This window comes from Leopardus geoffroyi, chromosome D4 (genome assembly GCF_018350155.1).
Source record: "Leopardus geoffroyi isolate Oge1 chromosome D4, O.geoffroyi_Oge1_pat1.0, whole genome shotgun sequence".
NCBI lineage: Eukaryota > Metazoa > Chordata > Mammalia > Carnivora > Felidae > Leopardus > Leopardus geoffroyi.
The window spans coordinates 56919712-56945763 of NC_059342.1; the positions used below are offsets into that span (position 1 = coordinate 56919712).

The 26052-nt window shown below is 44.9% G+C and overlaps 1 protein-coding gene and 1 long non-coding RNA gene across 4 annotated transcripts; one reads left to right on the forward strand and one right to left on the reverse strand.

Annotated features, from left to right (window-relative positions):
• Nucleotides 1-358: 358 nt before the first annotated feature.
• On the forward strand, nt 359-26052 carry PHF24 (PHD finger protein 24). Of its 3 annotated transcripts, none has more exons than XM_045468619.1 (8): nt 359-560; nt 14474-14855; nt 15498-15683; nt 19530-19608; nt 19923-20128; nt 20475-20635; nt 21146-21241; nt 21562-26052. In XM_045468619.1, exons 2-8 carry the CDS (start codon nt 14478-14480, stop codon nt 21656-21658), a joined length of 1203 nt encoding a protein of 400 aa, XP_045324575.1. In that variant the 5' UTR covers nt 359-560; nt 14474-14477; the 3' UTR covers nt 21659-26052. The 3 variants fall into 3 exon arrangements, with proteins under 3 accessions (XP_045324575.1, XP_045324574.1, XP_045324576.1); XM_045468618.1 differs by lacking the exon at nt 359-560 and adding an exon at nt 1110-1240; XM_045468620.1 differs by lacking the exon at nt 359-560 and having other exon boundaries at nt 14728-14855; nt 15563-15683.
• Nucleotides 16885-18385, reverse strand: LOC123593091. The gene is made up of 2 exons (XR_006710116.1): nt 17406-18385; nt 16885-17015 (listed from the first exon to the last, which is right to left on the reverse strand). It is a non-coding gene; the product is annotated as an uncharacterized LOC123593091 (long non-coding RNA).

Below are 26052 nucleotides of genomic sequence, written 5' to 3' on the forward strand. Positions count from 1 at the left end.
TCCCCCCCCCTTTTTTTTTAAATCTCCTATAGCACCTAGTACAGTGTAGGACAAATACTAGATGCTCAGAAAATGCGAATTGTATTTGAGATAGTATTTGAATGCACAAGAAAATGAAGGTATGTTAAAAATGTAAATGATGTTGGGATGAGCACTGGGTGTTGTATGGAAGCCAATTTGACAATAAAGTATATTTTTAAAAATGTAAATGAAATTACAGAGGGTTTTTGGCATATCATTTGCATAACTTCAATTATTTCTTTATAATTTGTTGCTAAGTGCTTTATGACTTGATCTTTTTCTTGCCCTCTTCAGAGTATACAGTTTGTTTGGTGTAATGCGTGTTATAGCTCTCAGGACTTCTGGCCTCCTGACAAGCTGGCTATTCTGATAGTCTGAGGGATGAGGCTTCTGCAGCAAAAAGTGGGTTACATTACAGTACTGCCTGCTGCTGGAGATGGAAGACCAATAACCTCTGAAAGCAGAACGCAGGAAGAGTGGGGGCAGCAGGGCGCTTTGTGAAGGCTCATTTAGACACTCTGCAGTGGGGTACTGCGAAGGTGAGTGCCCTAACGCGCGGGTCGTCCCCCCGGAGGCCTGACTGGGCAGCTGGGCTTGGCGAGAGAGGAGAGGGCCCCCGGCCGAGGCCGCTTGGATGAGTCATTCTCACCTCCCCAGCAGGTGCGGGCTGCAGGACGCTTCGCCTCGGCGGGCGGGCAGGAGCCACGAGCCGCCGCGGAGCCCCCTTCCGAGACGCCTCCTCGGGCCGGCACTGACCTTGCCGTCGGCTGCCCGGCTGCCGAAGACCCGGCGCCGCAGAGCGGGGAGCTGGTCGGGGGCGCCCACTGGCACCCGGACCCACAGGTCGTCGGAGCCGGGCGCCGCCTTCCTGCGGTCCCTCAGCGCCTCATTCCTGCGCGAGGTCGCCAAGCTAAGCTGCGAGGGCCGTGCCCCGAGGCGCGGGAGGGCGGAGCGCGACGCGCGCCCACCGGCCCGCGGAGGTCTTCTGGCGCGGGCGCACGCGCCGCAGCCGCACGGGGCGGGAGACAGGGAGGGTGGGTGTGCTTGGAGAGCGCGCGCCGCCGCCGCCGCCGCCGCCTCAGCCTGCTGCTCCGCCTGCGCCGCCTGCTCCCGGCGCTCGGCCCCAGCACGCCGGCTCCCGAGTGGCCATGGGCGGCGCGGGGTCCGCGGTGTAGAGTCCGCCGGCCCCGGACCCGCGTCCCGCACCCTGACGGTCCCGGTAAGCGGGGGCGGGGGCGGCGGGGACACGGCAGGCGCCCTACGGGACGGGTCTGCGGGCCGCGGACAACCCTCCGGGGACTCTGAGGTGTTGTGTGGGAGCCGCCCCTAAGGGAGTCCCTGTGTAAGTAGATAACCCCCCGAGTGTCCCTGCCTCTGCCCCTTGGGAAAGTTCCGGAGGCGTGCAGGGAGCCGCCCCCATGGAGGACCCCTGTGTGAACGGAGACTCCCAGGGCTGTCTCTGCATTTGCTGCCATGGGGAGGCACAGCGTGGAGGCACTGTCTACCCACAGAGACCTTCTGTATGACTACCGGAGGGCAAGGGTGGTCTCCGGTGGTGTCTCAGTGGAAGACCGTTTGAGAACACAGGGGAGCCTCAGGAGCCTGCGCGGTGGGGATGGACCCCACAGAGGACTGCTGTGTAAAGGAATACCTTAGACTGTGCCCTGGAACTGCCTGGAATGAACCTCTGACTGGAAGGAGAGGACCCTGCTGCGGGATCTAGGCCAGGAATAACTTCCCATATGCCCAAAGGACTTTAGCCTTGACCTTTTTAGGGCTCAGTGTGCCCTAAATTGTGCCCCTCCAAGGTGATCGAGAGGCTGGGGCCCTGTGGGGCTGCTGCCTTTGTCCATTCCTTCCCCGACCCCATTAGAAAATGTATTTTCCGTGGTAGCCCAGGTTGTCTCGAAGCTGGATATTTGTGGAGGCAGGAACTTCTATTAGAGCAAAGGACATAAGGGAAGGGAGGACAAGTGAGCCCTCTGAAGCTAAGATAGGAGACTCGGGGCCCTGGGCTTGACTATCCATAAGCAAGCAGTAAGACAGGTGGAATAATTGATGCTGGCAGGTCCTGGAAGAGAAAGTCCTTTGAAGGAAGAAGAAAAGATATGTAGGATTATTGAGCACCCATATACCAAGTACAATGCCAGAGGTGTTTAACATCTCATAGAATCCTTACAACAGCATTATGCAATTATCCCCTTTTCAACGTGAGGCACTTTAGACTCAGAGAGGTTTAGCAATTTGCCCAAGGTCACAAAGCTTGGAATCCTGAGATCGGTTTTCGAAATTTACTTGGGAGAAAGTGTCAAGGAGAGGCAGAAGCAAGAACGTATATTTGTTAAGTTGCATTAAGATACCAGGCATAGTATATGGTATATGCAATAGTAAAAAAATATATATATGCAATAGTATATGCAATATATATGCAATAGTACATGGTCAGTAAATGTGATGCCTAAATAAGTGAATGAGGAGTGTTTAATTGGGGATGAGACTGCTGCAGGAACTGATTTCCCCAGATTTCAGGGTGTGGCTTCCTTCACTGGCAACCCCACTGTAAGGAGGCCTCTGGTTGTCTCCGGACTTAATTGAGGCTGGGAAGAAGCCTCTGGGTGTGGTCTTTGATAGGATTTGGCTGGGGAACAAGAGGAATGCTTCAGAGCATGGTGTTCTAAGACTACCCTCCCAGCTTGCAGAATCCTTGGGGGAGAGGTGGGAGAGACAGTGTCACTTTTAGGAAACATGATTCATAGTGGCTTTGTGGCCCTCTGACTACATGCACCAACAGACTTTGGTCCACAGATAACATGCAGGACACTTTTTTCCCCAAAGTGCTTCTGCATGATGATGAGGAGGGCAGAAAAGGTGCAGAGCCAAGGAAGGTTTATTGGGAGTCCATTTTCTGGGAGGACAAAGGGTCTGCACCTAACACAGTGATGCACCCTCAACTCACCCCTTTGGCTGTGTTAGTGCTTTCATTTCCACCTGAATCCTAAGGGTGCAAATTTGGAACCAAGGATAGAGTCTGGTTTCTTGTCCAAAAATGGGGTAGTGAGGGAAGTAAGCAATGTATTCATCAGAGAACCATTCTGAAAGAGTTTTCCTGTTCCCCTATTATCCTTCTTCCACATAGCCAAACCTAGTGACATCCTCCCTTAATAGAATTGGCTGTCTTCGGCTCCTGGGGTTACTTAGGAAAGATCAGGCTTGTGAGAAAACAAAACAAGCTGATTTGCCAATTGTTAGCTTTTCTTTTTAAACTCAGTGGTTGCCTGATGCATGGGTGTGGCACCTCAGGCACAGCTCCCTCAATGGAGTAAATTCTGACAAAGGTTTACATTGGTTCATCACTTCTCCATTACAAAGTGTTTAAAATCCCCCTTTCAGTTTACACCCCTCTCATCAGCTTAACACACCAAAATAAATAGGGTTATGTGTGTGTGTGTGTGTATTTTTTTAATATTTATTTATTTTGGGGAGAGTGCAAGCTGGGGAGGGGCAGAGAGAGGGGGACAGAGGATCCAAAGCCAGCTCAGAGCTGACAGCAGTGAGCCCGATGTGGGGCTTGAACTCATAAACTGTGAGATGAGGACCTGAGGTGAAGTCAGACACTCAACTGACTGACCCACCCAGATGCCCCATTTTTTTTTTTTTTTTTAAAGAAAATCAGAAGGAGGGGCGCCTGGGTGGCTCATTCAGTTAAGCATCTGACTCTTGATTTCGGCCAGGTCATGATCTCATTGTTCGTGAGTTCAAGGCCCTCATTGGGCTCTGCACTGATGGTGCTTGGGATTCTCTTTCCTCTCTCTGCCCTCCCCACATTCTCTTTCAAAATAAATAAACTTAAAAAAAAAAAAAAAAAAAGAAGAAGAGGAAGGAGCAAGTCTGCAAATCTGGAAATATGACCTTTGCTCCAATTCAGAATATGTCATTGGGTTTTTTTCCTTACATTCTTCTTGGTATCACACCCTCTCATGTCCCTGGAAAAATTGCTAGGTGGCTTCAGGTGCTCCCCAAATATTGCACTTTGAATATCATCTCCCTGATGTCCAGCATTGGGTAAACATAAAGATTACAAAAATCCTAAGAGTACTAACTCTCCGCTAAACACAACATGAGTAAAATCAATCCAGAATGGATGTGAAGGATGTCACCTGGTGGCCTTAATCTACTCATTAAAAAAAAAAAAAAAAAAAGCTCTCTCCAAAGGGAAATAAAATGGGAGAGAACTTCACGTGCATGTACTGATATACCTGGGTTTTACTTATGGACTTTAATCTTCCACATCTTCTCTGATCATATTCTTAGCCTTTAATCTTCCACATCTTCTCTGATCATGTTCTTAGATTTCTTCTTCCTACATTTGCCATATTTTTGACAGTGCTTCCTTTTCCTCAAACATGAATAGGACTTTCCTCAGCCCATTTCCCATACTCCCTCTATTTTTTCCAGCACACCTGTTCCTAAGTGGATCATATTTATGCAAATAATTTCATTTGTCTTTAGTTACAGAATCTTTATCTTCTAGTCCCACCTGCTTTTCTCCAACAATGCTCTTGGTTTCTGCTGTCTTCATTTCCCAGATTGATTTATTCATTCCTGATGGGAATATCATTATCCATTCCACCCTGAGTCTTAATGACCAAGTTCTGACAGGAATTGCTTACCAGCTTTGGACCAAGAAACCAAGACCGTCAGTTTATAGATGGAGACATGATTACTTTTTCCATTATAACATCCCTCTCCAATTCCCTCAGAGATTCATATATATTTACTAAGTGCAACCTACTTGCCAGGCACTATGCTAGATATGTATGACAGTTGCTTGCCCTTGAGGAGTTACATAGAATCAGTCTGCATGTCTCTAATCATTTACTATAGAGTAAGAAAAGTAAGGGGAAATTATAGCTTTACAGAGTACCTATAGGTTATGTGCCTCCTCTGGCAGCTATACTGTTAACCCCCCTGACATTACCCTCCCCAAATTGCTTTTGCCCATACGCTTTGAGTGAACTGCCCACACTCTTAGCTTCTTATAATAATGACAATACCTTATATTTGGATAACTTGTTATAGTTAGAGCCCTTTTACATACATGTTTCTATTTGTTTTTGAGGAATGTTTCACCTTCCTGGGGTCTTCTTACTAAAGCAACAGTGTGTGGGGTGCCTGGCTCACTTTCTCTTTTTCCTGTTCTTTTTTTTTTTTTTTTTTTCCTTTTTGGAGTCTCCTAATCAAATTTATGGGTCTCCCAGAGGGAAAGCGCCAATGATTCACTACAGTCACCACCTACCAGCTCTTAGGCTATGGAGAAGAGTTTCCTGATGGGTCCAAAAGCCAAGCAACATGCTCACTGGTCAGTTCTGTAACTTATCAGGGCTATCCTACCACCTGACCTCAGAAAATTAAATTATCTGGGTTTTTTGCCTCCTGAAATCCAAATACATATTCCCTTCTAAACAAATATTTTAAGCATACTGTCTCAAACAAGTTTTGTGGGGCTGATTCATATGTGAAGGCAGTTTTGCTTGCCTATTTCTATCCAGCAACCAGCTGGCTTCATACCTCCTGAGCTATGATGGAGTCCCCATATAGCAATCCATGCCTTGGCATGTGCTTTTACCTCTTCCTGGAATTCTTTTTTTTTTTTTTTTCCTTAGCCACTCGGGTAACTCCCACTCATATTTCAAAATTTAGCTCAAGCAACACCTTTTTTTTAAATCCTACACTCATGCCCCCTACACACACATATACACTGCATTCTCACAGGCTGAGTGAGATTCCGTTTGTTCATTCTACCAACGGTTATTAAGTGCCTGATTTGTGCCTGACACATACTAGGCTGCACTCAGCAAATATTTGTAGAATCGATAAACAAGTAAATATAATTAAGGTGTAATAAGTTTATTAAATGGGGTTGAATCTGTGCTTCAGGGGCCTACAGCAGAGAACAGGAGTGCCTCTCCATCTTGCTGAAAAGCTCTGCTTGCTAAGTGCAGTCACACCAGCCAGTCACTAATGATGTGCTATTTCTTAACTGTTGCTCTGCTTCTGTGGGAAGCCAGCACTGTAGCTTTTCATGAAGACTCATCCCAAGCCCCCAGAGGCTAAGGATCATGCCATAATTGTGTTCTCATGTATATTAGTGCTTTGATGGCTTTTAGTAAATATTAAAAATAGGACCTCCTTCATGTATCACTCTCTTGAGCAGAGTTCAGGAAGACAGTTTTTATTCACTCTTTAGCCCTTCTGCTGCTCGGAAACCCCAAAGGAAACCCCAAAGGAGCCCTGTGCAGTTGAGGCTGACTATGTCTCTCTGGACTGACTGAGGCCAGTGCTGCTGTGCTGGATAAATAGAATGAAAGAAGAGAGGGAGGTACCAGGTAGACCCTTTCAGAGTCTGCAGATATGAAAACTAAAAGTAATCTGTAAATTACCGCTAGTCAACAGGAATGGTTGATTATGAACAGGCTCCCAGAGCACTGTCATGAGACACTGCATTCCTAAAGCAAAACTCTTTGATGGCTTTTGTTTAAAGTCTTGAGATTGATGTTGATGTCCGCAGTGAGCTTAGAGTCTGTGCTATGCATTTTGCATTTTTTAGACCCTGGTTCTGCTGATTTTCCATACCCTTGTGGCTAATTACCTTCTATGTTAAGTATGTGACTTACCCTGAGGCTCTCAATCTTTTAGGCACATGCTTCCTGGAACCAACTGTCAGCCACCTTGAAATTTTTCACTCTCATGTGCAGATGCTGCACATGCTAAATTTCTCCAGCCCAAACCCAGTGGGGAAGATATAGATTTTCAAGCTTCCTACTTGTGCCCTTAGGGCAACAGCCCTGTGGGCCAGGCCACAGTGCCACAGGACACACCATAAATGCAGGAGACCATTGATCTTGATAATATTCTCTCTTTTCTTACTGTGGTTATACGAACTGGCTAAATTCCAAAATTCTGTAGCTCTCCCCTGTGGTCAGAGAAATTACCCATAACTACTATATGGTTACTTGTTCTCATCCCTGCTAGCCCTGAACCACCACCATTCAGGGTCCACCTCTGGAGAAGCAGAGTAGATATGATGAGATGAGCGGATGACTCTGTGGTTTTTAGAACTGAGTTCTGAAGATTTAGTTGTCTCTCTGGACAATGTTGAGGAAGAGAAAGGGTACTGACACCATGATCTCAAATAAACTTCTTATGTTGTTCAGTCATCTCTGCAACATTTATTTAACAAAGATCTGTAGAACCCATGCTCTGTGGAAGACCATGGGAACCATATAAATTTTTTTCTCTTTTGATGTCACTGGAAACCTGAAATTCCTTTTTCCACCTGTTCAACCCACTTTCTGGTTATTTTCCTTTGTCCCTCCACTCAGAGGTTTTCTTTGCCTTGTTGCAACCTAGGAAAGCCCTCTTAACCTCTAAGCAATCACTTTTAGATGCTTTTGAGCCTTTTTCAAACAGTTGCCAGCCCTATATCAAGAATCAGATGAAAGAAATAAAAAGCATCCAGATTGGTAAAGAAGTAAAACTTTCACTGTTTGCACATGACATGATATTATATATAGAAAACCCTGAAGATTCCACCAAAAAACTACTATAACTGATAAATGAATTCAGTAAAGTCACAGGATACAAAATTAATTTTAAAAAAAGAATCAGGGGCCCCTGGGTGGCTCAGTGTGTTAAGCGGCCGACTTCAGCTCAGGTCATGATCTCGTGGTCTGTGAGTTCGAGCCCTGCATCGGGGCTTTGTGCTGACAGCTCAGATCCTGGAGCCTGCTTCCAATTCTGTGTCTCCCTCTCTCTCTCTGCCCCTCCCCTGCGTGCGTGCTCTCTCTCTTTCCCTCTCTCAAAAATAATAAACATTAAAAATTTTTTCATAAAAATAAAAAAAGAATCCGATGAAAGCAAGTACAGTAAATGTACCTTACATTTAGCATGCCAAACGAGGAGACTCCTGCCTATTAGGAGGGCTATTTCCCAGTCTTCTCATAGGTACAAATCTTTATAGAGAGCTTGGGAAAAGGTTCCCTAGCTGCCTTCCCCTTCCTTACTTCTCCACCAGCTCCTTCTATGAAGCAACCCTTCCTCCTCTTACTCCCACTACTTTGCCCTTATAAATATTATCACTGTGTTCTAAGCATGTGCTCTGCAGAGAATGGGTGTGTCTTGTACACACACCAAGCTGCCCACATGTCTTACTACCTGACAAATACATCTAGACCAACTTCTCTTACCGAAAGAAGGATTTTGGTTTTGTCATCTGTTTTCATTTCCTCCAGATCATATAGCCAAACAGCTCTATTCTACCTTCTTGTCCCTGTTATTCACCACCCCCCTGCTCCTGCCCTCTGAGGTTATTTTCCAAGCCTTCCTTAGATACCACAAATTCTCTGGCAGTAACATCATTCTTGAGACAATGTCTTTTTATCCTTCTTTCATCTTTGTTAGGGAGGTGGAAAACCCAATTCCACCCATCAGCCAAAGAAGTAATCATTAGTTACCATTTGCGGAATCTTTACAACTTGATTTCCTTTTAACTCACTCTTCTTCCTAGGACTTCTTCCAGCACAGGAAGGGCCAGGTTTTTCTCAGCAGGCATTTGTTTTTACCCATCACTAATCACTACCACTTGTTTCTCTAGATATTAGAGCTGATTTTGTTAATTTCTCAAACACCCAGGTGCACATCATGGATATTTCAACACACTTGCTTTTAATCAAGGTGTCTTTTGTATACAGATTTGGTCCTCTCTGTTAAGCATTAAGGGTTTAAACCTCACTCTTTGAAGCCTACTTCTATTGTGTCCTCACAGTTTACCCTTAAAATCAAAGTCATGTTTATTCAAAATGACTTTGGGCCTTGTTTGGATTTTGGCGGTTTCTTTTTAATGGTTCTGCTCTACATTTTCCGCCCTTATGGACATAAAGTGGCCTAGAAAACTGAACCATCTCAGGTAAAAGCAATAGAAGTACTCCAGGATCCTGTGGTCAGGGATGGAAAGTGGTTTTTAATTTGTTTTTATGTTTGTTTTGCTGGTGGATGTCATCTTCAGTCTTCATTGAAGTTCCTTTAAAGATAAACTCCCCAAACCACTGCAGTGACATCATTAACAGTTGAGATAGCTTAATAGTGATTCTTGTTATCCTTACAGAGAATAATGGGTTGTAGCAGGACTACAATGTGTTGGGAGATGCCTGTGGTTAATTTGCTGATACACTATTAATGAGTCAGTTCACTTATAGAGCAACCCTCTTCATTGGCTGGCCTTTGTTGAGAACTCTTACTGCATTATCTGAAAAAGCCAGTGGGAACCAAATACATACCATTGATTTTCCTCCAATGAATCATTCTTAAAAAAATGACTTTCGTATAGTTATTTTAGGTCTCCAAATAAGCATTTCTCAACTTTGTTTCAACCTATACTTTCTTGCTAAGAAACTTAAATGTCTTATAACTAATCCCTAAAATTTATAATACAACTTCTGGAAGGAGGCTGCCCCCAATAGTACTTTTTTATCTCCCGAAGAACCAAGAGGACACTGTCAAGCTCTGCTGTTTTGTAGTCTATTTTACAAAAAAAAAAGTGATGACTTTAATATTTGCTTTACAGATATAAATATGTATTATAATTTATTCACTTCTTCTATCTTCTCTCCTCCTGGAGCTCAAATATATATCCCCTACCTGCCCCCAGGATCCAGCCAGTGAGAATCATTGCTCTGATCTTTGTGTTCCTATTGGATTAAATCAGTTTTTTCTCTTTATTTATGGCATGAATATATCACAGGTTTTTTTAATAATCCTCCTATTGACATTATTTCCACCTTTTTATAATTGTAAAAAATTAGCCAGTAAATATTCTTTTACCTTTATGCACAAGTCAAAGAGGATCAGCCTCTCAGTAGGGTCTTCTTCAGTCAAAGATATGTTAGTAGCTGTCCATCTCTGTTAGAACCACAGACTCTTTTATATCATTTTATTTTAATTCTAGTATACTTAACATAGTATTATATTAGTTTCAGGTGAACAATATAGTGATTTAACAATTCCATGCATCACCCAGTGCCCATCATGACATGTGCACTCTTTAATCCCCATCACCTATTTTGCCCATTTCCTCATCCACCTTCCCTCTGGCAACCATCAGTTTTAGAACCACAGACTTTTTTTTAAATAGGCTCCACACCCAATGTGGGGCTCAAACAACCCCGAGATCAAGAGTTGCATGCTCCACCAACTGAGCCAGCCAGGCACCCCCTAGAACCACAGACTCTTATAACAAGCTTGAGAATTCTGTTCTTGTACCACAGCAGTCACGGGGAAAGCTTACTACTCCACAATGTTGTCCTTGTCTTTTAGAAGTAACCATCTTTAAATCAAAAGACAAAAATGTGGTTCTCTAATCAAAAATGTAAAATTATTCAAGGCTGTATTTTTCAAATCGCAGGTCCAGACTCATTGCGAAGTCATGAAATCATTTGGGAGAGTCACTATCAGGATTGTTTTAATGAAATAGGATAGAAAGGATAGAAAATATCAGGGGGGGCATCACATGTAGTATTAGTAGGATTGTTTCACAAAACTACAGGTTCAGTTCTAGATTTATGAATACATGTTTATAACCATATGTCTACAGAGTCACATCATAAACTATATTTCTTACTATGGGTCACAGTCAAAACTTTTGAAAAACATACCATGAAAGTTTTCTGAGGAAAACCCTGTAGCCTTGGAAATAATTGATCGTGAAGAAGGTCTGCAGTAAAGGGTTGTGTGTCAGTTTTACATTCTCCCTCTTGGTGTGGTGTGTCTGTACCTCTTGCTCTAAGTGGGAGACTTGCTTCCTACCTATCCATAGCACAGCTGGTGCTCTTGAGGCATGTGAGCAGTGTCTGGAGATTATAGACCCAGCCTCTTCAAGAATACTCTGGATCCATAGCCTCAGCAAAAGCACTAACATACACACATTCTCCTCTCTACTCCTAGGCCCACCCAGACTAGATACCTGTTTGGGTTACTTGTAAAAGAATATGATAAAAGAACATGAACATTATAAATGTTTAAGACTACATAATCCAAACATGATCATTAACAGAGAGCTAAAGCCCAAGGCAGTAAAGGAAGGTGTCCTGGATCACAGCAGATCCAGAACTAGAACAAGTTATTTTGTTTCTTAAATTCCACTAGTTAGTTGATTTCAAACTGCCCTGTCAGTAAAAAACAAAAACAGAAAAACAAACAAACCCTCCTGCCCTCTCAGTAAATCAGTCAGAGAAAAGCTGAATAAAATACTGTATGATTTCACATACAGGGAATCTAAAAACACTAAATTCCTTGAACTCAGGGCACCTGAATACAGTTGGTTAAGCATCCAACTCTTTTTTTTTTTTTTTTTTTTTTTTTTTTTTTTTTTGCCAACTTAGCTAACATACAGTATGGTCTACTTCAGTAGTTTTCCATGACTAATCACTTACATACAACACCCAGTGCTCATCCCAACAAGTGCCCTCCTCAAGCCCATCACCCATTTTCCCTGTCCCCCCAACCGCCTACCCCCATCAACCCTTAGTTCTCTATATTTAAGAATCTCTTATGTTTTGCCTCCCTCTCTGTTTGTATCTTATTTTTCCTTCCATTCCCCTATGTTCATCTATTGTGTTTCTCAAATTTCACATATGAGTGAAATCATATGATATCTGTCTTTCTCTGACAGACTTATTTCCTTTAGCATAATACCCTCTAGTTCCATCCATGTTGTTGCAAAGATTTCATTCTTTTTCATCACCAAGTAGTATTCCATTGTATATATATACCACATCTTCTTTATCCATTCAGTTGATGGATATTTGAGCTCTTTCCATAATTTGGCTATTGTTGATAGTGCCTCTATAAACATTCAGGTGCATGTGTCCCTTTGAATCAGCATTCCTATATCCTTTGGATAAATTCCTAGTAGTGCAATTGCTGGATCTTAGGGTAATTCTATTTTTAATTTTTGAGGAACCTCTATACTGTTTTCCAGAGTGGCTGCACCAGTTTGCATTCCCACCAGCAGTCAAGAGGGTTCCCCTTTCTCTACATCCTCGCCAACATCTGTTGTTTCCCGAGTTGTTAATTTTAGCCACTCTGACCAGTGTGAGGTGGTATCCCAATGTGGTTTTGATTTGCATTTCCCTGATGATGAGCAATGTTGAGCATCTTTTCGTGTGTCTGTTTGCCATCTAAGCATCCGACTCTTGATTTCAGCTTAGGTCATGATATTGAGGTTCATGAGTTCAAACCCCACATCAGGCTCCATGCTAACAGTACAGAGCCTGCTTGAGATTCTCTCTCTCTCTCCCTCTCTCTCTCTCTCTCTCTCTGCCCCTCTCCTTCCTTCTCTGCCCCCCCCAAAATAAATAAATAAAACTTTAAAAATATTGAACTCATAGAAACAGAGTACAATTATGATTGCCAAAGGCTGAGGATAGGGGGAAATGGGGAAACACTGGTCAAAGGGTACAAACGTTCAGTTATAAAATAAGTAAGTTCTGGGGATCTCAGGTACAGCAAGGTGACCATAGTTAATACTATTTTGTATATTTGAAAGATGTTACAAGAGTAGAGCTATAATGTTCTTAATATAAGAATGACAAAATGGTAATTATGTGAGGTAAAGGATGTGTTAACTAGCCTTATTGTAAACATTTTTGCGATATATAAGTATCAAATCATCACGTTGTACACTTTAAATTTATATCGTGTTGTATGTCAATGATATCTCAATAAAGCTGGGAAATAAATGAATGTAAAACTGCCCTCTCTCCCTTTACCCTTTATCTAGTCAGTTACCAATTTCTCTAATTTTGTTTCCAGGGTATCAAATAGACTCCGTCAGCATTATTCTTGCTGTCATCATTTCAGTTTAAATCCTCTACATCTTGCCTGGACTATTATAGTAGCCTTCTAATTGGCCCTAACCTTTCCTCCTACCCTTTGCCACCTCTTCACCCACACAAACTGAAAATAGCTTCCTACCCGTTCTTCAGGGTCCACTTTGACTCCCAGTAGTGTAGTCTTAACCTCCCTTTAGGCATTTCCAGTACTTTGTCTCACTCTTCTTTGAGTTCTGATATTAAGTAGCTTTAGTGGTGAGACTGTTCTCCTGTCTTCTATGTCTTCTATGTCTTCTATGTCTTAGTAAGTGCTTTGCACATTGTGCTGTTCAATAAGCCTTGATTATAATGGATTGAGAAAAAGGCTAAAATGGACTCTCTTTTTCACTTTACTTAGAAGAAGCATTCCCCAGCTGAATTCCACTAAGACCTTTCAGGCTAGGAAATAGCAAACCAGCTTTGCAATGTGCCATGTCATGCCCTCACTTAACAGTGCTGTACCCTGGTACTGCAAAGGAAGAGCAGGGATAATGTTACTTCTTAATCTGTAAAGGTTTTATTGAACAGTTCAATAAAAAAAAATAACACTAGTGGGGTGCCTGGGTGGCTCAATCAGTTCAAACCGATCGGTTCAAATAGGTTCTAAGTGTCTGATGGGCTTAGATCTCGTGGTCTGTGGGTTCGAGCCCCGCATTGGGCTCTGTCCTAACAGCTTGGAGCCTGGACCCTGCTTCAGATTCTGTGTCTCCTTTTCTTTCTGCCCCTCCCCCACTCATGCTCTGTCTCTCTTTCAAAAATAAATAAACATTAAATTAAAAAAAACATTAGTGAAGTTTTAAAAATGTGAGCAGCACCTTAGCACTTGTAATGGTCAGGTTGTCTATGAAAGAGAAACACACCCACAAAGAAGCATAGCTACCAATTAGAGGGGGCAAAGGATTGTTTGTGACCTTAACCATACGGATTGGGTGGTAGAGTTTCCTATCTAATTAGGAGTCCCCTAAAAATAGGAGATCATTCACTGTGACTGAAAAAATGAGCATTTTATGTGGATTATCCCTGGATGCACTGTGCACAGCACTTATTGGAGGAGTGTTTCTTGTCAGAAGTCTGAAATGTATTGCTGCAGTCTTGCTTTAAGCCTTGGGTCGTCTCATGGGGCAGAGGAAAGACTTGGGCTCTGAAGTTTCTAACTTTCTCAACAAAGGCGTGGGACCCCTAGACCTAATTGGCTTTGGGACACCAAGAAAGACAGAGGTACAATTTCACATTTGTAGAATACTTCCCAGTCTACTAAACACTTTTTAAGCTCATTTTTTAATGTTATCCTCATGACAGCCCTGTGAAGTGCACTGGGCAGATAGCTTCCATTTTTATAAATGAGAAAAACAAACTCACAGAGCTAGTTAAAAATAGCAGAGTCTTTTGACTCCTTAACAAGTGTTCTCTCCACCTCACCATGCCACTAAGCTCCAGAAAATCTTGCCATTTAGGTGAATGGTTGAAACTGATTGGCCCAACATGGCCATTGGTTGAGTCTGGGCCCCTCTGCTTTTGGTCCACAGAGCCATGGGGGTGTTGATGTCCAAGCGGCAGACAGTGGAGCAGGTGCAGAAGGTGAGCTTGGCTGTGTCTGCCTTCAAGGATGGGCTACGGGACAGGCCTTCCATCCGACGCACCGGTGAGCTTCCAGGGTCCCGCCGTGGCACCGTAGAGGGCTCTGTCCAGGAGGTACAGGAGGAGAAAGAAGCAGAGGCAAGCACTCCAGTGCTCCAAGAAGAGAGCAGTGTCAACCGTGCAGCCTGGGAGAGGCTCCGAGATGGGCGTGGAGTGGAGCCTGAGGAGTTTGACAGGACTAATCGTTTCACGCCCCCTGCGTTCATCCGCCCTACCCGGAAGCTGGATGATGACAAGCCTCCTGATATCTGCTTGGAGCCCAGAGAACATGTGAGTATCCAGTTAAGGCACAATTCTCAAGTCTTAGACTTTCTGAGGATCAGAGAGCAGGATAGGACGGCCTGAGTGTAGTTAAAATGAGACTCAAAAACAAAAGAACTCCAGAAAGGTGCAGTTGAGTCCAGAACAATCTTAAAGAATTTCTTCTACAAGAATAAAAATGTTACATCCTGGATTGGTTTTGTGAGAGACATGAGGCAGTGGTGATAAGGAATGACACGATAGCAGGGATAGTAGTATTCCCTGTAGGAGGCATTTAGAAATTTGTGGGCATTCAAGAAGGTCACAGTGAGTGGGAATTGCTACTGGTTTTTGATGCCAAGAAAACCAGGGATGCTAAGTGTCCTGCAATGCTTGGGACAGGCTTTCAGAACAGATTTTTTTCCCAAAAAATCCTAGTAGCATCCCTCTTCAGAAACATGATCACAGAAGCCTGAGCATATGGAAAAGCTTACTGATTCTTGTCTCTCCAAGAGAAAGCTCCATCACCTCAACACTGCCTTCAGTTGGAGCTGTTTCTCTGGGCTTCTCCAGGGACACTCAGCCCCGTGTAGGTAGCTCTGTGTTTGGTGGTCATAGGATCTTGCTGCCTACACTGGAATGAATACACTCCCTATTTATTCCTTTCCTCAGGTTGTCAATGATGAGATGTGTGATGTCTGTGAGGTCTGGACAGCTGAGAGCCTCTTCCCATGCAGGATCTGCACCAGGGTTTTCCATGATGGCTGCCTGCGCCGCATGGGCTACATCCAAGGAGATAGTGCAGCGGAGGTGACCGAGACAGCCCACACAGAAACCGGCTGGAGCTGCCACTACTGTGTGAGCCTGGACTACAGGGACAGTAGGCTGCCTCACTGCAGGGAACTTGGCACTTTTACTAGAGACCCAGTCTTGGAACACTGGTTTCTAGGCAGTGACCTAAAGAGGTTTCCAATAGTAGACACATGGATCCTCAAGCTTTCTCTTGAGGACAGGCTTTCTCTACCTCAGCATTATGACCTTTTTGGACATAATTTTTTGTTGTGGGGAGTGTATACATTGTAGGATATTTAGCAGCATCCCTGGCCTCTACCCCCATTAGATGTCAGTGGCACCCAACCCCAGTTGTAACAACCAAAAATGTTTCCAGATACTCCCAAATGTGTCCTAGGGGAGAAAACTTATCCCCAGTTGAGAACCACTGAGCTAGAAGAATCAATGGGTAGGATGAGGCCTAATTACTAAAAAGTCTTTTGTTTGGAACAGTACTCTCTAAGTCTGTGGTTGTCATTCATTGTACTCATCTGAAAAACCAACCTGAAATCCTAACCAGCTTGCCTCCAATAGGTGTAGGCTCTAACATAGGAACACTTACTTCTTAGTCCTAAGATTGTCATTTGGTCTACCACCTAATTCTTAGGAGCATTTGTTCTTTATCTCTAATATGATCATTATGTAAATTAAATAACAACGGTCTATTGATTCAGAACTTTGCAAATTCTTGGGGCGCCTGGGTGGCTAAGTCGGTTAAGCGTCCGAATTCAGCTCAGGTCACGATCTCGCGGTCCGTGAGTTCGAGCCCCGCGTCGGGCTCTGGGCTGATGGCTCAGAGCCTAGAGCCTGCTTCCGATTCTGTGACTCCCTCTCTCTCTGCCCCTCCCCCGTTCATGCTCTGTCTCTGTCTCAAAAATAAATAAACGTTAATTTAAAAAAAAAAAAAAAAGAACTTTGCAAATTCTTTTTTTTATTTTTATTTTTTTTTTTAATTTTTTTTTCAACGTTTATTTATTTTTGGGACAGAGAGAGACAGAGCATGAACGGGGGAGGGGCAGAGAGAGAGGGAGACACAGAATCGGAAACAGGCTCCAGGCTCTGAGCCATCAGCCCAGAGCCCGACGCGGGGCTCGAACTCACGGACCGCGAGATCGTGACCTGGCTGAAGTCGGACGCTTAACCTACTGCGCCACCCAGGCGCCCCAGAACTTTGCAAATTCTATATAAATGCCTTATAACTTTTAAAAAGACAAAAGCCAGATTGATATCCATTTCTCAGAACATCTGAATAGAGTTTAACTCTTGCTTTATTGATCTGTTATCCTGCAGGTGTCTTCATTATTCACGGATTTCAGAATAAGCAGCATCTCAGCAGATCCCCCCTCTTCTTCCTACTGCCTAGAAGAAAGCAAAATTGAAGTATAGGACAGTTATTTCCAGCCACTTACACATCTTTTCCCCAGCTGAAGTATGTCATGGTAGACCCTGCTCTACACACCATCTTCTCTAGTCACCACCCCTCCAAACACCAGCCTTTTCACTCCCAGCAACTCTCCTCTGCAGTATTCTGATGTGGGACCAGGTTGAAGGTGTCTCTGTCCTAACCCCCACCCCCACCCCAGAATATATGGCCCCCTTCTTGGCTTTCTGTCATGGTCCTACCATCATTACTAACACTTTCCAGACTTTTTACAAAGGCTTCTTCCAAGCTCTTCCCCTTTATTTCCTTCCCTTCATAGCCAGGCTTCTTGAAAAGACTCCATTAGCTCCTTGTGGCTACTCACCCACCTATAATTCAGCTTCTGCATCCATCATTCTGCTGAATTGTTTCTTTCTTAAGTCACCAGTGACCTAATTGTCAAGCCTAGTGACTTTTTCTCAGGTATCTTCTTACTTGACCTCTCTGGGGTATTTAGCACTTCCTTATTGCCTCTTCTCTTTTGGAGGGATTTGAGTATTTATGAGAGTTATTATGTAAAATATGGAAACTAGAGAAAATAGAAAATCAGTAAAGTCCTATCATATTTGTATAACCATTGTTAATATAACCTTCTACATTGTGCAACTCTCTTTTCTTGGCTTCTAGTATCCTCTACTGATACTCTTCCTATCTTCTCTGACCATTCTGAATGACTTTAGTTAATTTCTTGCTGTAGTCCTAAATGCTTTCTTGGGGCTCTGTTGTTACATTTATCTTTTCTCATTGTACACACTCTCTGCCTGGGTTACTTCATCCACTTCAGTGGCTACAGCTACTGTCTAAACACTAATGATTCCCAAACCTGTGTGTCCAGACCTGAATTTCTTATCTCTTGGATTTACATCCATCTTGTTGCCTCACAGGTACTTCACATTCAGCATGCCCCAAAACAAACTCCCCTTTTCCCCAAAACCTGTTCTCCATCCATTTATTGCCTCTGTCAGTAGTAATACCACCACCACCACTCCCCAGGTACCAACACCAACTCATTTCTCTCTTTCATCCTTCACACCCAGTAAGTGATTCTGTCTCCTAATACCTCCAATCTCTCCTCTCTTCTCCATGCTCAAGTCTTAGTTTAGCCACTCATCTTTTTTTACCTGCACTATATTGACAGCCAACTAACTTCTCCATGCATCTAGACTTTGCCCCTCTAATTCATTCTCCATACAGCAAAGAGTTGACCATGGCACTCTGCCCTTAAAAACCATTTGGTGGGGCCCCTGGGTGGCTCAGTCGGTTAGGTGTCTGACTTCAGATCAGTCATTATCTCATGGTTTGTGAGTTCAAGCCCTGCATCAGGCTCTCGGCTATCAGTGCAGAGCCTACTTTGGATCCTCTGTCCCCCTATCTCTGCCCCTTCCCTGCTTATTCTCTCTCTCTTTCTCTCTAAAAAGTAAATGAACATTAAAAAAAAAAACATTTGGTGACTCCTCTTTGCCCCAAAATAAAGGCTCATTTGAATAAAGGCTCAGAAATAAAGGGAATTTGAGGCCCTTAAATAAAGGGCATTTGAGGCACTTCACAGTCAGGCTTTGGCCTACCTGTCCCTTATCTTTTATCGTTCCTCTTTATTTTCCTTACACACACACACACACACACACACACACACACCCTACACTCCTGCCCCACTGAACATCTCACAGTGTTACACCACATTTATTGAAAGAATTGTTTGAGTTCTTTATGAAATCCGCAAATGAATACTCATGATATGTCTGTTCCTGTTCTTTGCTGGTATTTTAGAAGAGAAATAACCTACTAGAGAGAATCTTTGATAATTTAAAGACTATAAAACTGTATATAACTGTTAACAAAATAACATATCAGTGCTGTTTTAGAATTAAAGCTTCTATGGCACCACAAAAAAAAACTCATTTGGTTTTAGGGACTTTGTCATTATGTCATCTCTTTTAAAACCGTTATGGATTATTTAAAGTAATACAGCCTACTAGGATCAGTTAGAATTAAACTTCTTTTTTAACTGAAATCCTCTTTGAGCACAGTCTAACACAGAAGCCAGGTACATAAAATGAATAAAGATGGAGCTGCTGCGATTGATGGAGTTGGGGATTCACAACCTTGCCCACTTACTAGTCCCCTTTTCCCTTGAAGCAGCTTCCTAAGGCACTTCCAAGGAATCCCTAGGGTATCTCAGAATAATTTTTAAACTCCTGTCTTCATAAAAGGGACTCAGGTCTAGAATCAGGATACCAGGCTTCTGGGGAAGATTCTGCCACAGAGTTGGTCAACTCTGAGCAAGTCCTTTCCCCTTTCTAGAAACTCAGTCTCCTTGATTCTGATTAGAGGCTGGGATTAGATGATCCCAGAATTGCCTTCAAATTGAAATACTATTTCCATCCTTCTTGATCCTTGGCTTTTCTTTCTTGCTGGTCTATATGGCCACTGACTCAGCTCTTCTCTTTTTTCAGGACAACCTCAACTTGCTGCTAACTGAGGAGGAAATGTACAGCCTCACAGAGACCTTTCAGCAGTGTAAAGTCATCCCTGGTAAGGCTGCACAGGGCTGTCAGATGCAGAGGGGCTGGCACATTTTTCCTCCATACTTTCTAGGATGAACCATAAAAGGAGTATTCTGGAATTTGGAGGGTAGGGGTAAATAGGTCCCTGTTGGCCAGCAGGGGCACCCACACACCTACCCATTCCCCCCACCCACCACAGCCTCAGTTATCCTGGCTATGGGAGAAAAAGACTCCACAAAAGCTATGGATGTAGGGGCTCTGGAGGGTAGCCTAGGGGTGAATGGAGATGCCCCAGAGGCTGAGGAAAGGGTGGGCATGGCTAGCATGGGGTGCCTCCCACAGATTGCTCCCTGACACTGGAGGACTTCCTGCGCTACCGCCACCAAGCAGCAAAGCGGGGGGACAGTGACAGGGCTCTAAGCGAGGAGCAAGAGGAGCAGGCAGCCCGCCAGTTTGCAGCCCTGGACCCTGAACATCGAGGACACATAGAGTGGCCTGACTTCTTGTCCCATGAGTCCCTCCTGCTTCTGCAGCAATTGCGTCCCCAGGTGAGGGCCAGCTGGGGTGAATGTCGATGGGATACTGGGTGACAGAGACCTGGGAAGCATGCCAGGTAGGTTGGGGGAGCACTAGGTACTGTCTTAGCAGGGACCAGTACCAGGAAAGGGCTCACCTTCTACCCAGTAACAGGTGGTCCAGTGCCTAAGCTGGGGAAACTGCCCAAGGAAGATTGATTTGCATTGAACCCAACTGCAAATGTTAATGCTACCAGAAAGCCTCTGGGCAGCTTCAAAGGGAGGCTGCCAAGGTGGTAATGGAGGTAGGATTCTCTATGGCTTGACATTTTACAAAATATTTCAGCTCCAAGATCTTAACTTGTCTCTTCTTCCCCAGAACTCTCTGTTAAGGCTTCTGACAGTCAAGGAGCGGGAGCGAGCCCGGGCCATCTTCCTGGCACGGGGCAGTGGGAACACTATCAGTGAGGCAGAATGCCGCGGAGCCCAGCATTCTTGGTTCTGCAAACGCCTTGCAGAGGCTCCATCCTGCAGTGTCAGGTTTGCTCCCTGCCAATCCCTGCCCCCACTCACATGCCCTCATCCTTTTTCCATGCCAAATGGCCCTTGGCATAAAAGGTACCTCTCTGTTTCTTCTGTCAACGGATAGGAGAGGATCCTCCTGTGCATTAGACAGTGACTCCTGTTGGGCCAAGGCATAGGGCATCCCCTCCTCCAAACTGTGGCCCCATATCAGAAAAGCCTGGGGGCTCAAGCATCCGACTTGGGCTTAGGTCATGATCTCACTGTTTGTGAGTTCAAGCCCCACGTCCGACTCTGTGCTGACAGCTCAGAGCCTGGAGCCTGCTTCAGATTCTGTAGTCTCCCTCTCTCTGCCCCTCCCCCATTCATGCTATCTGTCTCTCTCTGTCTCTCTCTCCTTCAAAACTAAATAAACATTAGAAAAGCCTGGACATGCATGTCCAAAGCCATGGATGGGTTCATCAGAGTTTGGGAGGAGCCAGACCTTTCACTTTCCCACTGCTAACCACATATCATTGTGTCCAACAGTATCAGCCATGTGGGTCCCATAGCAGATAGTAGCCCAGCCAGCAGCAGCAGCAAGAGTCAGGACAAGGCTCTGCTGCCAACAGAACAGGAGTCCAGGTGAGTAGAACCTCCTTAAGGGGCTGTCTGCACCCCTACCCTTTAACAAACATAAGTGGGCATTAATAACTGCCACCCCAAAACAGCAAGTGCCTATCCCAGAAACCAGGCTCCAAGAATATACATTTGACCACAGATATATAGGATCAGTTGGCTGGTCTGTCAACTTGGAAGCACAGCCAGTCATACCTATGTCAGCCAAAAGCCAGGGCTTCTCTGAGTTTTGCTCAGCTCAAGCTGTACTGCCACTGGGACCAGGTCTCACGAGCCTTCAGGCTCTACAGCCAATCTCACAAACCTGTTCTTTGCTCCCACTCCAGATTTGTGGATTGGCCTACCTTCCTGCAGGAAAATGTTGTCTACATCTTGGCCGCTCGCCCCAACAGTGCAGCAATTCATCTGAAACCCCCAGGATAGCATGGAGCAGAGAAGCTGGGGGACAGTGATGTTCTCTCCCTCCTTTCCTTTTGCCCTTTCCCCCTTCCCCCCACCATCCTCTGCCTGAGACTTACGGGGATGGAGCACTGCCAGCATCTCAATTTGCCACTAAGCTTTATGGAACTGAAATCACTCTTCCCCTCACAACAGAGGCAGTAAATGCATTGCCACCAGGAAAAGCCCTGGGAGCTGTGGCAATATCCGCTCCTGGACCTACCCCCCTACCCTCACATCACAGACTGGACCTGCCACTGCACACATATGTGCATACACACACATATACCCATGCCTAGCTGTCCATGCCTTCAGAGACCTGGTTCTTCTTCATTGAAAAAGGATCAAAATTCCTTTGTGAAGCTCCTGGTTATAGATTGGGGGGCGGGGGGTCTCTGTTTACTCCTTCTATTGGCCGGTTCTGATTTCCTATAGACAAGTCTCTGGCCAAGTGATTCTTGATAATAGGGCACATCAGACTCACATGTTATCCTAGAGATGCTGACAGGTTCCCTCTTCCCCAAATGAAAATCCCTTCTGTGGTGAGCCACTGTTCTGGTAGGTGTGTGCTATGTCCCTCAGGTATGTTGGGGTGACAAAATTATTGAAAACCACCACTGGCACTTCAGCCCATTATTTATTTAAATTCTAATTTCTAGAGACAGAGAAGGTAACTAGTCTATGGAGTCCTAATTAGAAGAGGGAAAGGCAGCCCTTCCCAGGAACCCAGAATTCTAGGAACCTCTCACCACATCTTTCAAGTCCAAAAGTCTTTAGAACAGTTAAAAACCAAGATGAGCCACCCTTGCCCCTGCTTTGCAGATGGGAACACATGGCCTAGAGCCCAGGGGCCCTGAATAGAACAAGTATGATGGCAAGAACCACAGGCCTCTGTATTAGATGCCTCATCCAAGTTGGCTACCACAGAGACCCGAAGCTTGATCTCCAGTGAGGACAAGGTCTGGATGGAAAAAGAAAAGAGAAGCCTTGTGCTTTTCCATCTTTCCACCTCAACTCACCTGTAGACCTGGAAAAAAAAAGTGTGCCATTGCATAAAGAACAAGAGCCAGCCTCTCCCACAGCCCAAGAAAGAACAGTTCCACAGAAGCCCTCAGTGAGGACTCCTTTCAACCACCCTGACAATGAGGGTAAGAAGCTGGAGCTAAGAAGAAGATTTGCATCTCAGCTCTTGATCAGAGAAAGTCTAAGCAAGGCCTCACAGAAGAAGATTCATTCTTCTCCCCATCACTGAGATAAGGCCTGAGTTGCTGCTTCTCCCTACATGTCTGAGCCCCAGCTGTCCTTACTAAGTTCTCATTAAGTTCTCAAGTCACTGCATGTTGTGGGTCAGCCCTGGCCCCGGAGTCCAGGTTCTGTTTCCAGCCTGACAACTTAGGTTTAGCCAAATTTGAATACTAGAGAGGGGGTTGGCTTGATCATGTAGAAGCTAACGTATCTCCATTGCTCAAGGCACTTGTACTAAATTGGGTGCTTACAGAAGAAGTAGCATACAGCTCAGTGTGGAGATGCTCAGAGGAAAGTGGGGAGCTGCAACCAGGGTCATGGTAAGAGTACTATATGCTCTCCTTCTGTAGAAACTGCCTGACCCAGAATCAGGGTGAGAAACTTCAAGGGTTGGATTATTCAGTACTGAAATGAAGGAGACAGAAGATCAATTTGGATTCATGTGTATGGCTCTGAACATTTTAAAACCCACAACTTTTTGTAAATACTTCTTAGGCATACTCCCAAGATTGATCAGTTAGGAGGGCCATTATTTAGTTTAGCCAGAAAAAATAAAAAGCAAAAGCACAGGACTCTTGGGTCCAAGGACTGCCTCTGAAGCAGCCAGACCTGGGGTTTTACACTGAGAAGATTAAAACACATTCAGCACAGGGACTCTTGCTTATTCTCCTGGTAAATCACCTTGTATGCCAATGGCCTTGGGCTGCTGGATTACAGACAGGGAATTTTGAGTAGAGACAAGCTCTGGGCTTTGAGAGTTGAACTGCTTTTTTCTCCTGCCTCAGCATCAGTCATAGAGACTGTAAATATATCTTCTTGTTCCCTGATCCTTCACAGACAAGGTGATGCCTACCTCTGTGGAACTGAAGCTTCTAGCTTTCTGTGGGTGAGTGGTGAAAGACCATGGTCAGATCAGGCCAGGTACATCCCAGGGCCTAGCAAAGCAGGCCCTAAATTTCTTCCACAGTAGGATCAGGCCCATTTGGGACTATCTCTCTCCCTGTTCCAAGACAGCAAGTTTTCTTGGTAGGTGCATGCTATAGAGGGCCCAGAGGACCCCAGCATAGAGTTCCCAGTCCACAAGAGTCCTAAGAAGCAAAACATGGAGGAATAACTAGCCTCCTCTCCATTAGGCATGTGGCTTTTTACTAATGAAGAGGTTCCTTTGTTCCCCCAGACCAGAGTTGCAGAAGGCCCATCCCAACCCCCCTGTCTGGGATGACCCTTTCCAGTGTCCCAATCCATGGAGCTCCTATGCAATATATATGAAGGTGTTCAAACTTTCATAAACCTAGTGAAACCGATTCCCTTTCCTTTTCCTCAAGCCTTTCCATCACTGTGACTATCTGAAATTCTGCCAAGTACAAAAATTAGTGTCTGACTCTAAGGGTTTGAGAAAATGTTCCTTCCAGTCATTTCTTCCTGGCTACCCCAAATTGAGCTCAGTGCTTTTTACAAGCACCACCTGCTCCACCCACTACCAATGGAGGTTAAGATTATGTTTATGCTCCTCTGAAGACTACTTGCCCTAGGCCTATTTTTCACCAAACACTCATTTTCCTTATGCTCAGATTTAAAGAAAGGGGCATATGAATGACACAGTGGAGCTGCAGGGACAGAGGGTAAGCTGAGGCAGTAGCTATGGCCACATAATCTCTCCAGGTCTGCTCTGTGGCTTCCTCTCCTGAGACAAGCCTTCTGCAACAATGGTAGGCTCTGTGCTTTGAGTAAAGGCCCCTTTGGATCCCAGAGATGGAGCAGTTCCTTTGCTCCCAGGTACTGGCCCACTCCCAAGTGCTTTTCTTCCTTTGAGAACAGCCAGAGCCACGAGCACATTGCCTCCTCCCACCTTCAGTCCAAGTGACTGGGCCTATAGCGCAGACACTGGCCTTTTTGGCCCTGGTGCTCCCTATGGGATGTCACCCTGGCCTTGTTTGAGTGGCCAGATCTGGGAGTTTCAGCATTCCTATTACTAACATGGGAGGCACAGGATCAAACTCCCTGGGAAGAGGGCACCTCACTGGGGAGTGAGTCCAGAATTGTGCCTAGGCCTCTTAGTCTGAAGCACAACCTCAATCATTGCAGGTTTCATGGCTTCAATAAGAGTGGTGCAAGGAAGCCCTAACGCCAAGAGGCATAAGCTGTCTGGCAGGGGCCCAGGCTAGCCATGACCACCGCAGAGCCAAGAATAACCTCCAGGCGGGACTGGTAGCAGACTCTAGTGATCCTACAAGCATGACCCCTTCAAACTAGCAGAGTAAAGGCAGGAATATACTTGGCACTAAAAGGCAGACCAACTGGATGTCAGGACAACATCCTGTAGCACCTGTAACCATAACCCGTTTTACTCCTCAATTTACAGTAGAATAAAATTGCTACTTTCTCCATGCCACTTAGTTTGAATATGCCCAGGATCTCTCTCTGGGCTCCTGGCTACAGCTCAGAGAATAGAGATATCCTGGCTGGATAATGGAAAATATTAATGTATCATGCCTGTTCCCTATAGCTCAGTCCTGGAATGGGGAAGGACTGGGCATTTCCCCTGCTGTTGCTTTCCTGCTGGCACTGCTTTTGGCAACCTTGAAAGGAAAGAAAATAAACAGGTGACAGAATTCCACTAGACCCAACTAACACTAAGGAAAACCTTCCCTCTGAGCCGCATGTCCTGATGACCAAGATTGTGGACAGGGTGTCACATCTGTCTGGGCCAGTGACTAAGAAGCCCAATCACATTCTAGTTTGGATAGCATGTGTTGGCATGACCATAGATGAGAACATCAAGGTATAAGCAGCAAGGCCTTCCCATATCCATGTGAAACAAAGGCCTTCAAGCTTAGCCTTCTTTAAGAGATGGCCTATGCTCTATCTGCCGGCCAAACACAGGATTGTGAGGGGGGGCTCAGAACAGTCAAGCAACTGTGGGGTCCAATGCCCTCTAGCCCCTTGTTCCCTTCCTATGTTCTTTTCTGAGGAAGGTAACTTGACAGTAAGCTGAGGGGAACATCCCCAAGCCCTGTCTTTCCCATCACTACAGCTGCATGCTCCTCCCTATGGCTCAGCCTTCACTCCTGAAGGAGCTGATGCTCCCAGAGGCTGGGCACAGTGAAAATCATAATAAAGAGATTGTGATGCTA